Genomic DNA, 16,908 nt, shown 5'->3' on the forward strand with positions numbered 1-16,908 from the left:
ATTCTTTTAATTATCTTTACCAAGTTTTGGAAAGTGTTGAATAATTAACGTAGGCTATATTATTACCATTTATTTTAGTAATACTAATTTAACTGATATTTTTCGGATAATATTACAAGAATAAAATAAACAGTCAATCATTCACTCTGTCTTTTAAACCAAATGTGACAAAACTTTATTTCGAGTGCAATTTTAGACAGATTTCAAATGGACAGAATCTCTCTAAAAAATTAAATAACTTCAAGCCCCACTTCCAGCCTAAACCCTCCAAATCAAATTGTAACCCAGAAAAAAAATAAACATTCTGTAATCTACCAGCAACATAAAACTGTTTCAGACAAACCACCAGGAAATCAAGGAGGAAAAAAAGGAATATATATCCAATACCAGTTGAATGGCCCACCTGCTTGTCATTCTAAATGTGAACAGTGGAAAAAAGATCATCCTATCAGTTTAAGGAGCTAGTGATGACAGTCCTGTTCCATTTTTTTTTTTTTTTTTTTTTTTTTTAAATGTAAGGTTTTTCCTCACCTGATCCACTCAGTTGGCTTTCAAGCTTTTTATTTAAATTTGACCAGTCCTCAGTTTTAGTCACTGAAATCCCCTTTTCAAACAGGAGAGACACAAATCAAACAATCCTAGGAATATTCTTCCTATGCCTCCACCAGCAAACCAACGACGAGCCAGAATCAGATGAACACAAACATACATTCAGTTTGGACACACATTAAAAACGTAGATTATTTCTCACACAGTAACAAGCAGAAACCTAACACATTTGGTTGATATCACTGAGTGAAGAAGAGAGACATATCTGATAGGCTCGACAGCTGAGTCACAAATACCAAAATGATCAATCTCGAATTTGCTTTGATCATTTCACCTTTAACCTGATGAATATTTTCACTACATGCCAAATTATACTTTGTGCAAACATGTCCATGTACGCAGACACCCCATGTAGAATTACTAGCCGTTTCCTGCTCATTGTTCAATCGTAGCAGCAGCAGCATCCGCTTCTTTAGGCCTTCCAATCAAGTATCTGTGTCAAAGTTTAGGTAATGTGAAAAACAAGCTGTACAGAGGCCGGAAATAAGTCTGGGCACTTGACAGTAGCAATAATTAACAGCTGCTGGCACAATTTATACCTTCGATACTTTTAAACTAAAAGTTAATGTGGGTATAATGGCCACCACATGAATCCTGTGGTGCTAGCGTTAGTAACGTGTGTCCTCAGAAATCAGCAATTGTTTGTATGTCATGTAAAATGTGTAATATGTATCACAAACCAGTTATTTTACAGATTTGTCTAGATCATTATTTATTCCATCTTTCAGAGCTTTAAACTGTTGCCTGACATTTTATCAACCAATATGTTGTTTCTTCATGCTCGACATCTCTAGTGGCCAGTAACATATCACGTACTCAGCACAGTGAGTAAGGAGGCAGAAAAAAGGGGAAATTAATTCAAAAAGAAAACAAAACACGGCTCTATACGCTTGGTGGATGTAGCCTGGTGTAGTTAATTTGCCCCAGTGCTGTGACACCTAGATGTGTGGAGGCAACAGGACAACTAAGAACTGTATATGCAGAACACAACTTATCTGTGTAATAAATAGAGTTGTCACACTTTACCTCATAGCTTACTGCAAACAAGAGGGGCTCATTACAAACATGGTTGGTGGGGCAAACTGTCATAATGTTAATCTAAAGATGTTTTCAGACCGAATCGTGCAGCTGGACTCCTCTGCTTCCCGTCTCTTCTGCAGTGTATCCTCTGACAGCAGTGACCCTCAACGCTCAGTACTGCATCAATCAGTAGAGACCACACACACACACACACACACACACACACACACACACACACACACACACACACTTACACCCACTCACACACAGCAGAAAAGTTACACCAGTTTCTTGGCTTCAAAGAAACTCTTGAGGTGTCTCATCTGCCAGATTCCGATGGCCACCAGGATGAGTGTCTGGACGATGGACCACCAGAGGACGCGCTGGTTGGTGCTCTCGCTGGTCTGACGGAAACGCTCCTCGCGGTACTGAAGGAGGACACACACACATTTGACAGGTGAGTGAAAAGGTGCATCACTTTCATTAAAATGTATAATTTTCTGATTTCCAAAATGGATGGAAACATGTTTTTTGTGTGTGTTGCCTCGAAAATATTTATAAAATTTGGTTGTGTCATTTTGTGATGTTTAAATGCAAAATCAATATATATATATTTCCACTTTAAAATGAATGGGGCAAAAACATACAAACAGCAAGTCTGCACATCTATTTCGACCTAAAATTCGGGCTGGGTCTTTGACCGCTCTCTACTCCAGCACACCCAACCAAATGTGTTGGTTTCACTTGGTTTAGAAACACTAACACAATGACTCCCAACATGCGTTTGGAGGGGGGGGGAACAACAATGTTTTTGACCCATCAGATTTCTGACATGTTCCCAAAACGCCTTTATATTTATCTAAGATGATGAACATATGAAATGACTGAAAAGATTTGTCCTTCGCTGTACATGCACTCCGTTTAAAGAACAAGACTGACCCGCTGATAATTCTGTTCCTTCTGGATCTGGTCGACCTGCTCCACCAGCTGTCTGACTCTCAGCTGCAGCTCTGTCAGTTTGTCTTTGGCGGCGATCTCAGCGTAGTTGTTTGCATGTTCTCCTACCTGGATATCCAGGTGAACCCTCTGCAACACAAACTCAGTAGTAAGTAATAAAGTGGACCCATCTCATTATTTTAACAGTCTGACACAGCAGACTGATAATAACACACACATTGACAGATGCTTCTTTCAAAAAACAACAATGGACATTATTACATTTAATTAAGTAGAGAAATTGGCTTCAGCCAAACAGTTTCAACTAAAAATATTTCAATTACAGCAAATATCTCGTGGTTATGAATGTATTTGATTGTAGAGACTGTTAAGGAGTAAAAAGGAGACGGATTGGAGGAAAAGATGGAGAATAACGGAGTTCCACAAAACATAATGCAGCGTCCCCTCACCAGCATGCCTCCAGCGAACAGGGCGAACTTGGAGGAGTTGGAGTGCAGGCAGATCTGGTGCTCTCCAGGTGTGTGTGATGTGAAGGTGAACCTTCCCTCCGAGCCGTACTGCCGAGACAGAATCACCTAAGGGAAACACACAACAACACACAAACCAGTTAGGTCCTGCAGAAACCAGGATGGGCTGCACACAGATGTGTCTGCTGCTCATGATAACTGATGTTCTTGTTCTTTTTGTTCACCTTGTCATCAGGATCTTTGACTTCCACAAACATCCCCAGACCCTGAGTGGCCGGCAGGTATTCTTCTCTCTGCTTATCATACAGCTGAGTCCGATAGTTACCTGCAGAGAGAGAGACAGACGTGTCCTGGTTTTATCATTCCGCAGTCTACTCATCAGTTAATAATTTGTGTTTGCCAGTGTTGAGAAGGTTTGAGTTAGTAAGAAGACGAAAGGTAGCGAGTCATGAGGAGATATTTACTGATTTTGACATTCACGTTGGAGGCTTATAATTAATTGCTGTGCTTTTCTTGATGGGTGAACATACTGTATACGTTACTGTTGACTTGATTTGTTAGTGTAAGCTTGGCTGGCAAATGCTATCTTGGATGTTTGTTAGTTAGATACAATGGGTTGTGGTGGTATAAGTTCATGACAGCTGTTGATAAATGTGATGCTTTGGCTTATAGTCAGCGCTGTTTGTTTTCCCAGAATGGAATTGCATGGTGACATGTTGACGTAGCGATCGTCTGCTTTGTGTGCCTATTTGTGCACTAGCGAGCGCTTGTGTTTGGGGTGGAGGGGTCACAAGAAACATATTTGCCCTGGGGCCAATCACAGCTATGTCGCACAGCAGCTGACATGATCTTAAATACACGTGTACTAAGTGTGACAGTACTAATGATGCATTGACCCTTTCAAATCATAACCAAAGTTAAAAAGTACTGTTTGTCCTCTCATGAACAACAACAACGAACCACACGACTGGTGTACGGTCGGAGCAGCTGTTTGTCTGAAAGCTCCGCCACAAGGCGAGATACTCCAGTCACTTCCTGTCATTGTCAACCATAGACGGTACTATATAAGACAGGTGTCACCATGTGTCATTCATACAGGCCGTGCTGTACTTGCACACACAATTACAATAGGCAGGCGTTTTTCTTTCGGTCATGTGCGATATCTAATACCATAGCTGTATGTATGTTACCAGTACTACTGCATTCTCTTTAAGATACAATGAGATAAAATACATATATGAGGTGCTTGAATAGTTAGTGACTAGTTACTCAGAGCGTGTGTTTGTGTATGTTTATTAGTAATCTGTAAATTAACACATCAGCAGAGCAGAACCCTCTGTGTTACTTTCTCAAGAGACACGAAACACCCAACTTCAGCTCAGTTAGCCGGTTAGCTAACTAGCCGAAGTTGGTGAGCTAGCAGTTAGCATTAGCTAATGACTTCCTTTCGTCGCAGACACTCACCGATAATCATAGTCTCGTCGGGGATTTCCTCTATGAAGCATTTCTTCTCGGTCTCTCCGATGTGAAAGTACAAAGAAGAGACAACGCTGTAGAAAACGTTCAGGAGTAAAACTGACAACACACACGACTGCATCCTGACAGACACCATCTTCCTGCCGGGAGAGAACTCGACTGAGTCTGCGCGGACAGCAATGCCACGTAAGCCATCGCTCAGCTCTAGCCAATCAGCGCGCTGTATAAGTCAGCTGGGTGTTGTAGTTCTAATTTCTTTGGATTTGACTATTTATTTACCTAAACAGAACTAAAATACTCACTCCTAACATTTCTTTTGATTTCTGATGTCTTCGCAGGCTACAGACTGGTTCTGCTTGGTAAATTGCCAGCTTGTCAACATTTTATTTTCCAATAAATACAATTAGGCCTAGGCCTAAATAACAGAAAACCCTTTATCAAATCATGAAATGCAACATAGATCAAACTATTCAGCTCTCTTATTACAGGCCTTTGTTAACGATATAAGAATAGACGTCAACTCGTTTCTCGACATTGTCCTGTTGTGCTGTTGATGTAAACAAGAATGTCAAGATATAGCTAACTGCAACAGACTAAATTGTAATGAGTCATATGTTAGTTGTATTCCGTTGCCATTTATGTTTAGCCTATGTCTTCATATAATGGTCTAAAAACGAGATGGAAATTTGCATTTACACATCTGGGTGCTTTTTGAATTTGAACATGTTTTCCAACACTGTCATTTCAGAAAATGAAATAAAAGATTACATCTGATGTTAAATATTGTTGTATAGTGGCAGAGGGTTGGAATGGATGAGTTCTAACCATGTGTGCTGAACTTAAAAAGGATTTCAATGAGGCAATTTAAAAAAAATCGCAACATAAATTCTATCATCATTGACATGTAGCAGTAGTAGTACCACCACATAAAGCCTGTAGGGGGCAGAAAGTTAAAACCGCTTCGGTTAAGCTAAGAACAGAAGAAGAGGCATTTCCCCACAAGCTGTTTCCATGGCAATCTAAGATGGCGCCTGGTAAGTCACATTTCTTTGAACCAAATAAACCTTTAGATATTTAATTTACACAGTTGTAATATTTTAAGTATTTAAATGCTGTGACTGTCCAGAGTAAACTGTGTGACAGAAGCTGTTGGGATGATAACGGTCGTGTTGAGTAAGCTAAGTTTAGCTTTTAATGTAGGCAGAGTTACATGTATTTATCATAACACGCACACTTTCATGCCTGGAACTTTGCATTGTTATCTAGAAACGCCGAATCTTTAACCAGAAACTAACATTACTGTTATAAAAAGCTAGCTAAAACAACACGCTACTGTTTTGATCTGTTGTTAATCAGTGCTGCAATCTAACTAATTACATGTATGCCTACGTACTGTTTGTAGGTTAAGCAACCTTGCTATACAGCTTGCCCCTAACAGCTGTATTTACTCTTCTTTTCTCCAGGGAGTCAACCAATCGTATCCTTCACATGGAACTGATTCAGAGTGCTGAGTGTGTGTGTTTCTGATGTGTCCCTCTGTTGTCCTTAACTCTGTCTTCTTCAGCTCTCGTCCACCCCTCTGCAGGTCCTCCTCTACCTGAACAGCTGGTACTTTGCTGCCTTCTACCTGGCAGAGATTCTCATGTTTGTCTATAAAGGTTTGTAAGAAGATGCACGCCCTTCCCTCATTATTAGTGATACATCCAGGGCAGGCCCTTCCCTCATAGTGATACATCCAGGTATATTGTGTATGAGATTTAAGAAATGCAGAACACTTACTGTAACCAAGTCACTTAATCCATCCATCAAAAAAAAAAAAGATGATTAGTTGAATTAGACCAATCATAGACAAAACGGTTCTTGTTCCAATACTTATCCAAACTTCTACACAAACATTCCTAACTTTAGTATGTGATTTTTATTATTTTTTTTCTTATCACCAGTTCTTCAAAACAATTTTTTTTTCTTAACCTTTGGTGTTATATTGTGAGAGCTCATGTTTCTGGATCACCTGGTTCCACTAAGGGCTTTACTAGTGTAATGATGAAGGTTATTACAAAAAACATGACTGAAATCTCATTGGCCAAAAATTGGTTCATGTGTGAAACCAACTGCAGTTTCAAGCATTATAAAAAAAAATCAGTTTTTATTTATTAAAGTAAATCAACAAGAGGTACATGGTACAAAACAAAGTGCATACAGCAGAAATTGATACAAATCTTTGACAGATTAGACGACGTGTAAAGTGTGCAGCACCGACATCTTCAGATGTCATCACAGGGTCCAACTCATTTCACAAATGTATTCCTTCACAATCAAACTTTTGTGTGTTGTTGAAAATGAGATACAAGAGGCTGAGTGAAGAAGGTCAAAGGTACAGTAGAGTTGCGTGACCAATCATTTCCAGAAGTACTTCTTACATTTAACAAATGTCAAATATCATCTTAATTGTTAGATGTAAGATGTCCGTTTTTTGGGGATGTAGTAAAACAAACTTGTATTTCTTTTGTTGTTTTGTGCAGGGCTTTTACTCCCCTACCCGGCTGATAATCTGGTTCTGGATGTGGTGCTGCTGCTGCTCTTCCTCGGCCTGGAGACTCTCAGGATCTTTTACGGTGACAAAATATTCTGACTGGCAGAAAACACAGACCCAGGTCTTTTCTGCCTATTAAGTAACTGAACTGCATACAATGAGGATGCACATAATTAGCACACATATACATATTTGATTTGAAGTAAGGCCACTACTTCCTGTTAGTTTTTTTGCTGCCTCACTGTAGACAATAGCTGCGGATTATTTAAATCGTAAAAAAATGTATCCGTGTTTTATTGCATATTTGAATTGGATATAAACGTAAAGTGCTGTCTTTGGTCAGGATGGAAGGGGAACCTGTGTGAGCGCTCCTTGGCCTCGTGTGTGTCTCTCTTCACCCTGTTCCCCTGTGCTGCGTTGGCTGTTTACTACCTGCTGCTGCAGACCTTCGTCCTGCGGCTGGAGTTTGTGCTCTGTGCCGTCCTGCTCTGCTTCTACAGCCTCGAGTTCCTGCTCGGGCTCCTCTCCATATCCGCCTTCTCCAGGTGACCACTCAGGCTCTCATCTGTTGATTCGTCTTTTGATTCTTAGTACAAAATATAATCTTTTATAATACTTCTGGAAATATTCAGTTCATTCTCAGTTTATCCCTTTTGTGATTCCCTCTTGTAGGTCCAAGGTGTACTGAAGGAGAACCATTTGTGGCTTCACCTGAAACACAGAGCAGCAGGGCGGATCAACAGTGGACCGATGCAGGAAAATGTACAAATCCTTTTTTTTTTTTAGATGCCATTTTGTAAATATAAAACAAAGTCTATTTTGCTAAATGTGATGTCAAGATGTAAATCTGTTTCGACACCAAATATTTTTTATTGTTGGTTTTATACAAACTGTTCGTATGAAGAATGTCTCAACCCTGAGATCATGGATTTTTTTGTTAATAAATGCTAGTTGATTACAAATGATTATGATGTACAGACTATGTAAATAAGACCTAAGTTGAAATAAACAGGAATTTTCCTTTAATGGAGCATCGGAAATATAACGTACATTTACATTCTGTAATCAAATGTTTATTGAAAAGGCCCTCATATATAACAGAATGGAGAGAGGATTTAGTGTTAAAAGGTGTCGGTTGTAACAGCAGTCTTTAATCTTTTCTCTTGGTTGCTGCAGGCAGTGATGTCAGACATAAAATGTCTTACAGGGGGCTGTCAGTCCTTTATTGTTCTTTTAGAATGGACAAGTGGATATTTGAGTAAAAACTTAAAAATAATTCTACTTTTGTACTTTGACCAGCCTGATTCAGAAATGGATGTCTTTCAATGGGGAATTGAAAAAAATTACCATGTGAACCTGCAGAAGTTAGTCCTATAACTATAATTATTAGAAGGTACATGACAGTTTGCATACAGACACCACTATCCTACTGAGGGCTGTACATGACAGACAAGAATGGTCAAACTTTTAGTCCAACACAGTCAGCAGAAGAATGGGACATTTCATTTTCATTTTCCTTTATTAACCTCGAAAGATCAATTGAGGGGTGACCCTCTTTTTCAATGACTTCGCGGTATTACAATACAAATACACAACAAGCGTACAAAGAGACAAACACAATTAAAACATTCTGAGCAAAAATGGGTGGAGAAGAACATTGCCAAACCAAAACAGTAACAGGTATTGTGGGGCAGATTCAAAATAATATCTCTAAATTTGTTGAAAGATAAGAATGTATTTATTTTAATTTGAAGTTGTAAGTTGTTCCAGGAGTCAGGAGCACTGAAGCTAAAAGCTGTTTTACCAAGCTCAGACCGGGCGTATGGAACATATAACATGAGCATGTCAGTGGAGCGGGTCTGATAAAGCCCATCTGAAATTTGCAGAATTGTAGTCAAACACTGGGGTAGCTTCCCGGTCAGGGCTTTATAAATAAAAATGTGCAAATGTGCGTCACGTCTTTCTTTAAGAGAGGACCACCCAACCTTTTTTAAATAAAACACAATAAGACATGTTACCAGGATTTGGTGAACCACATGATGAAGCCCACCACGTAGAGAGAGCGGATGACGGGCCACCAGAAGATCCACATATCGGTGTTGTGCATCACCTCAATGAAATATTCCTCCCTGAGCTGTGAATCAAACAGACATAGAACTTCAACACAAACAATGGCTGGGTTACATTCAGATCCTTCTATCCTCACTAGCCTAACCACAGTTTGCAGGGTTCACTTTTCCATCTCTCTATTCTCAAAGTCCAAGCTAATTCAAGGAAAGAAAATAGCCCTAGATATTTATCTCACCATATTTATTACCCAATAATTTTTTCTGAAGGGGACAATTCTTGATGTTATTTACCTACATCCATTTTCCAATATCTCTTCTTTGTGTAACTGACATATTGTAACTATTTATTTGTATACTGTAGATCACAGTTTGGTGATGCCCCAGTGTGAACGTTCTTAGTTAGTCAATTAGTTATTGACCTTGGACCTTGTTTTCAACTTTCTGGTGTGGTAAAAATGAAGATGAACATGCAATTTTCACTTTAGAATTTCTTCCTCAGCAGAGCTTTTCAGTTTTAGGTCTCAGCATCTGTGCTGTGAAAACTACAGTGATGACGACTGAGAGATGGTGTAGGAAAGCTAAAAAATAGATCAAGTAAACGGGCCGTGACCACACACACACACACACACACACACACACACACACACACACACACACACACACACACACACACACACACACACACACACACACACACACACACACACACACACACACACACACACACACACACACACACACACACACACACACACACACACACACACACACACACACACACACACCTTCTTGTGGTTGTGCTCTCTCTGGATCTTTAGGACCAACTTGGTCAGATCATGGAATCTCTGCTGCAGCTCGGTCAGCTTGTTTGTGTAATTGCCTACTCTGAGATCCAGGTGAACTGTCTGCGCCGTTAGACCAGGACAACAAAGGAAGTTCATTAGCAAGGACATGTATCTTTCAGCAGCCAGCTGAGGTTGGCAACGTGACATTTAATAAATAACTGCATAAAAGTACAACTATAAAGCAACAACATCAAGCAGAAATGTGTGTCTTCAAACCAGTAAGCCTCTGGCGGAGGATTTTGACTGCAGGCAGATCTGGTGTTCTCCTGGTATCTCTGATGTGAAATTGAAACTTCCCTCTGAGGCGTAAAGTCGAAACAGAACCACCTGCAGAGCACAGAGATAAATTGTCTTTAGAGACCTTTTTTCTTATTTAAAACAAAAAGACAATTATTTTTTTTTCAAATCAATAGTTAACTAATATCAACAAATAACACACAGTCCAGTGTCTTGTTTTTTTTCAATTATTCTACCAACCTTATCAGGATCACTGGCTACAATTAATATCTCGGTGTCCTGAGTGTCCGGCATTGGTCTCTGTTGTTTATCCAACAGCTGAGTCTGAAAATGACCTGTAGACAATGAAAAGTGTCACCAGTGTGTACCACAAGTAGTAGTGGCATATTCGGTAAAATGATTCCCAATTCTAATAGGGTAAGACTCTGTTGCATGAATCATCATCTCACCGTTAGCTTTTTATGGGGTAATTTTCCCCCCAATATTGTCATTTGTGTTACACAACTTCAGTCATTGGCATTCACTATGCTAAAGACATTCAGCCATATAGGTCTCCAATGAGGACCCAGTCTACATGGAGAGGTTCAAAACTGCCTTAAAAAAAAGAGGTCCTATGCAAATGGCAAGCTATCATCAATAATGGATGACTGAACATGGCTTCTTCTCACATACTTTAGGTATCTACAAAGAGGAAAGAGAGAGAGAAAGGTGTGAAGCAGCCGTGAGGCACTGATCCAAGAAGAACCCAGTGAAGCTACTTCAGAGCAAGCAGAGAAGAAGAGGAGCCTCCTGCTGGTGGATTCAGACTCAGATGACGAAATGGTGCCACATAGGTGTCTGAGCTACTGTAAAGCACAGTGCAACTCATGCTGGGGCCCCATCTACTGCAGCATACCCAGCGCTCCACACTTCTGTCCCTTGTGAGAAACTTTTCTCACTTGCAGGCAACGTAGTTAAAAATAAATAAAATAAAATATATATATAAACACCAGTGTAACAGTACTGTTGCACTGTGTGTGTATATATATATATATATATATATATATATATATATATATATATATATATATATATATATATATATATATATATATATGTGTGTGTGTGTGTGTGTGTGTGTGTGTGTGTGTGTGTGTGTGTGTGTGTGTGTGTGTGTGTGTGCAGTCTTCCTTTCACTTGCTGCCTAAACAACTGCACACGTCGCTGGCATGTGCCAGGCTTGGTCGTTAATACACCATCGCTTTTGTCCAAAGGTGTGTAGCTACTAAAAAGTTTTTGGAGAAATAGAGGAATTGAGGACAATTTTAAAAATGTTAGGTCCTGGATTTGAAATTGCACTAGATGTCGAAAACATTGGTCTGTTGTTGTTTTGCATTTATTTTGGAAAAAATATAAGGGAGATGATGACATTTAAAGTTTGAAATCTATATTTATTGATTCAGTCATTTACCAAAACCTGTTTGAATATATTAATTAATGCTTCTCAAGGCAAGTATTGACATTAGCATTGCAGAGAGAGAAAGAGAGAGAGCACCAGCCCTTTGGATCCCAACGGAGGATTCTAGTCAAGTGTTGGGAATCTTTAAATACTCAGACCCAAGTTTGGTTCAGACAAGTAGGCTATTGCAGTTACAATGGAAGGTGCACATCATTAGATAAAGCGAGGAGAGAAAGAGACACAGAGGCAGTCATGCAGCCTGAAAAGCCTATATCTGTATAAGGCTCAGGCTAAAGATGGAGGATCTGAAATCTCAGCATGAACATTTCAAAATGATCTCCAGCAGCCAACCTCCAACGCCAAGGAGGAAGCTAGGAAATGTGGAAAGACGCCAGGTGTTACCATTGAACACAGAGGGGAGAGTAGCAAGATCACAGCTGCCCTGGAAAAGTCAAAGGGTCTGCTAGAGGCACGAGCCCTGGACATTTAGAGCCTGCTGTCTGGCTAAACTGGACCAGCAAGAACAGGAGAATACTACATGTGTGGTTGCTATGAAGGAGACTGAGCAACATGCTATACAGTCTTCCCTCCTGGAATAGTTTGATTTGCCTTTTTTGTTCTTCTAAAAAAGGTGCATGGGGAGTTATTCCTCAGTGTCTTCAATTGGGTGTTAAACTTTACATTTAAATAAAGCAATACATACATATAATCTCCGGTTAATTGGCAATTGATGTTGATAGGTTTAAGTTGCAGTCATGTGTAATATTATAATCTTATGTTTTGAAGCACCAATAAGTAGAGCTGAATGATTTGTGGAAATCATGCAACTGTATTTTTCTTTTTAAATGTACTATTTAGTCGAGCTTCAGTTGAATCTCCCCTGCATCATGATGTTAATACACAGACATACACACGAGAAACCATGACTTTGGCAAGGTTGTGCATTTTGACATTGGTACCTCTGTGAGCCCCTTTCACAAAGCGTAACAGTCGAACCACATTTTAAACTAAACTCTAGTCCAAATGGTTTTAGTAATGCTCTAGCAGAGTCTAGCTGCTACAGACCAAGCAATCAATCAATTGATACATAGAAATGAAAAACATGACTTAATAATACTTTGGATGCACATGTGTAGGCTATTGTTCATGTATCAGAATGTATAAATGTAATGTTCTTTTAGTGTTCTTTCGTTTTGTGTCAATCATATTGTGTCTTCATTTTGCATGGAATATGCTCTATAAATACAATTGCCATTTATATGTAAAAGCAGAGGTGGGTCGTAACGCGCTACATTTACTCCGTTACAAATACTTGAGTAACTTTTTGAATAAATTGTAATTTTAGGAGTAGTTTTATTGCAACATACTTTTACTTTTACTTGAGTAAATATTTGAAGAAAGAACGGTACTTTTACGCCGTTCCATTTGGCTACGTGACGGTCGTTACCTTATTTTTTTATATATTTTATTTATTACATGCGAGAGCTATTTCTCTCATGATTTCTCTCCCCCGGGACGTCTTCAGCCAACATCTCTATCACGTGACTATTTCAACCAATAAAAACCACATTACAAAAGCTTGCCAATCAAATGCAGCCACTTCAGTCACATGACAAGTGTTGTCATGTTGTCATAGGGCTCAACAATGTCCGCGGACTTTTTTAAAGGCTGCGGTTCCGCACCGATGTTGTGTCCGTGGCCGTGCCATGTAGGCTCCATGCAGATTTTACAGACTATCTGGGTGAGTCGAGAAAATGGAAGAAACCGCTGATTCCGAGGAGCAATAGCCACACCCCTGGCCTCAAATACAAACTCACACACTCACAAGCTCTCAATCACACTAACTCACAAAATAACAATCACACAATCACAGTGACACAGACTCCCACACACTCGCAATTACAGAGAAACTGTTCTTATTTGACACATGTCCTGTTCTCCCTGTAGCCTACTCACTTCGCATGCCCCAGTCTGGCTGTGTGACAGTCTGAGAGTGGTCTCTTTGTTCAGCCACTCTGTAGTTTCATACGTCGAGTGAGTGTGCCAGTCAGGTTTTGATGTGTAACGAAGTTTAATTTTGTGTGTTTTATATTTTTTGGGCTAAACACAACCTAGATAATTTTCTCAGGGCCAGTGACATATTGTAGGAATTTGTTTTAAAATGTGTATGTGCAAAACAATTGCAACAGTGTTATAAGTGTATTGGTTTTAATTAATATAATTTTGGACAAGCCTAATTTATTATCATTTTATTTGAAGGGTGATGTATTTAATTGGGCAGATAATTAATTTATTATTGTTTGAGTTCAAGGGTTATTCATTTGATTTTTAAATACCTTATTTATTGTTTTATTTAAAATTATGTTATTTAACATATCTTTATTTGAACATTGCTGTTTTATATTATGTTCGTGTCTATTCTGTACCGTTTGTGTTGCTCTGTATATTTAAAAAATAAATCCGGAGTAATTCAGTAGGCCTACTTGTACAAATTACTTTTACAGTAAAAGTAATTTGTTCATGATTATACTTGCATAAGTTTTACCTAAAGCATTTTCAACACAACACAATACCAAGTAAGGCACACACATGAAGAATAAATGTGCAACTCTGCATTAAGCTAGGCTACTTCAAATTCAACGAATAATCAAACATTTGACTATGACAAGACACACCCAGTGATTCTATCATGTGACAAATGTATGACATACGTTTGTGTAAACGTTACAACATCATTGCGTTTATTCTGTTTAGGCTAACTCAGCAACTCTCATTAAGCAAATGAGTAACACTATTGTAGGCTACCTGGCTACAAAGAAGCTGCCGGGTAGTTACACTTTGCTGTTGTTGTTGTTAATCTGTCTGGTTCTCACAGAAAGTCGTGACACGTTCGCTCGTTTGCGGAAGTGGAAGTTGTCATGGACCTATAAAGAAAGGTACAGCTAGCTAAAGTTGTTGCGCTTACCCGGTCAGAAGAAACTTACCGCTTAGCACTACGCTTTTCGGGAGCTCCTGTATGAAACATTTCTCCTCGGTCTCTCCCATGTGAAAGTACAACGAAGAGACGACATTTAAAGAATTGAGAAGTAAAACTGTCAACACAAATACATGCATCCGTCTGACACACGCCATGTTCTGGCTGCTACAGACTTTTCGCGGAGGCGAGATCTGCTCGGGTGTTGCAGTCAGTCAGCTGTTAAAATAAAAAACTACAAGTGGAAGCCTCTCCTGGTTTAAAGTTAACCCCATGAAGCCTGAACCATACAATAAACAACAGAACATTTAATTATTTGAAACTGGAGTTCTTATTGGACCTTCTAAATAGGCTACACAAATAAATAGCAATTTCCATATATGAGTTTTAATTTGTATCATTTGTGATACGTGATACATCCGCCATTTTCGCAATTTATTGGTCACAGTTTTGTTTTATGTAAAAAACTAAAAATAACATGATATTAAAGACATCATCATTAACACATTCAACTTTGAGTTACTTTAAAAACCTGTTTGAGTATTTAATACAAGGAAAATACCAGTTTTAATGGAGTATGACAACATTATACAGAATACAGGATATGTATGAAGCTATCACGCAGCAATACAAAACCCACAGATGGAACCAGTATGTTGGAAGAGGATTTCAGAGAGGATTTCAGTTAGTTTGGCAACTTTTTTGTATCACAACCACTTTATTTTGCTATTAATTATGCTTATGTAAAAATAAAACAAGGGTTCTACTCTTAATATACCTACTTATGTCATTTCAACCTTTAATTGGTTTACTTGATAATGATAAAAATACTGTTTGCTGCTTTATGAGATGCATAATGTATGAAATAAAAAAAATTACGATTGACAAAGTTGGGGATTTGTGTTGTATACCTGCTGTATCTATTTTGATACACACATTTTCCACACAGTTTTACTACAAAATAAGTTATGAAATATCAACTCAAACATATATTATTGTAGGGCACTGATGGTGTTCTTGTCATAACAACTAGGCTACAACTCCTTTTACTCTACTTTATGCTACACAAACAATTCAAGATTATTAGGACTAGTGGCTTAAAGGCTACACACCGACATGAGGAATACAGTTGCAGGTTGTTGCATTTGACCGAAAAGCTAATGTTAAAGGTAACCTAATTTGTGAATCGAATAGCTCCCAAATAATATTAAACAATAAAAAGCTCAATAGGTGTGTACCGGCCTATTGAGCTTTTTGTCGTTTAATATTATTTATTTATTTTATTATTTGAGGAGGGTGTAGTATGCCCTCCTCAAATAAACTTCAATAGCTAATAGGCCTAGTGTACTTATTTTCATCCTTGGATGGCTACCATCTTTGAATGATTTCAGTTGTTTAATTCAATTTTGGCATGACCTTATTAGACTTTACAACAAAGACAAACTAACAACTCAACATTTTGTTTTTTTGCATATGTTTAATCAGTATACATAAAGTTGCAGAGCTTTATCAACTTTTGAGGGGGAAAACTTTACTTCCTTAAGCCGTCTCTAATCTCAGATGACTAATTTAACAGTAGGCGAACAGGCAGAATGTGACTGGTGACGTTGAAAAGAGGATAAAGAAAGTTGAATTCTGCCTCGACCATCAGCGCCGCTCCTCCTGACCTGCTCATGTTTGTGCTCGCACAGCATTTGTTCTGCTTGTCAAAGTCAGCGTCCAATTGGGTGAAGCCCGTATTAAAGAGATCAGTGTATTTGCATGTCTCCACAATGGCTGCCTTCGCTCGTTTCCCTTTGTGAATATAAAGTAGACAGAACTTAAAGCTGAGAGGTTTCATTACTGAGTCTATCGCAGCCGTGCAGCTCCTGCCACACAAATTAAATTGTGCCACTTTGTTGAACACCGACCTCTGCTCATAACTCCAGTTTCATCTCTGTGAGTCTACAGCTGCCAGTCTGCGCCAAAAACCTCTTAAAAAAGTCACAATGGACACCATGTGATTTACATTTTTACATATTTTCCTAAGGCTTGAGGGAACTTCAATTTTTTTTTAACTCTCGGTGTTTCAGGTCATATTTGGCAGCAAAAGGAGCTACAGGACAATGCAATATCATGTAGACAGAGTCAAGATTAGAACACAATTTGTAAGTGTATACATTGGAGTGAAAATATGACAGTATATCTGATTACGAAACAAGGCACTGACAAACATATTTCTGTGGGATGTGTTGAAGGATTTGATTGAAACGATACAGCTTGATTTTTTTTGGGATAAATTTG

General features: G+C 38.8%; 3 protein-coding genes across 3 annotated transcripts; 1 reads left to right on the top strand and 2 right to left on the bottom strand.

The window, feature by feature from the left end:
- Positions 1-151: 151 nt before the first annotated feature.
- On the bottom strand, positions 152-4,678 carry LOC307256737 (transmembrane emp24 domain-containing protein 9). The gene is made up of 5 exons (XM_080035824.1): positions 4,518-4,678; positions 3,278-3,378; positions 3,036-3,161; positions 2,569-2,715; positions 152-2,057 (listed from the first exon to the last, which is right to left on the bottom strand). Exons 1-5 carry the CDS (start codon positions 4,663-4,665, stop codon positions 1,908-1,910), a joined length of 672 nt encoding a protein of 223 aa, XP_079891950.1. The 5' UTR covers positions 4,666-4,678; the 3' UTR covers positions 152-1,907.
- An 875-nt stretch (positions 4,679-5,553) lies between these two features.
- Positions 5,554-7,968, top strand: tmem216 (transmembrane protein 216; the record flags this gene model as incomplete). Its single annotated transcript, XM_080036097.1, has 6 exons — positions 5,554-5,563; positions 5,993-6,006; positions 6,094-6,187; positions 7,052-7,144; positions 7,406-7,607; positions 7,735-7,968. The coding sequence occupies 6 exons, from the start codon at positions 5,554-5,556 to the stop codon at positions 7,748-7,750; spliced, it is 429 nt and encodes a 142-aa protein (XP_079892223.1). The 3' UTR covers positions 7,751-7,968.
- LOC307256272 (transmembrane emp24 domain-containing protein 9-like) lies at positions 7,618-14,795 on the bottom strand. The gene is made up of 6 exons (XM_080035182.1): positions 14,636-14,795; positions 10,454-10,548; positions 10,193-10,303; positions 9,917-10,036; positions 9,081-9,196; positions 7,618-7,773 (listed from the first exon to the last, which is right to left on the bottom strand). The coding sequence occupies exons 1-6, from the start codon at positions 14,781-14,783 to the stop codon at positions 7,770-7,772; spliced, it is 594 nt and encodes a 197-aa protein (XP_079891308.1). The 5' UTR covers positions 14,784-14,795; the 3' UTR covers positions 7,618-7,769.
- Positions 14,796-16,908: the final 2,113 nt, after the last annotated feature.

The sequence above is a fragment of the Ammodytes marinus genome (assembly GCF_949987685.1).
Source record: "Ammodytes marinus genome assembly, chromosome: 10".
NCBI lineage: Eukaryota > Metazoa > Chordata > Actinopteri > Uranoscopiformes > Ammodytidae > Ammodytes > Ammodytes marinus.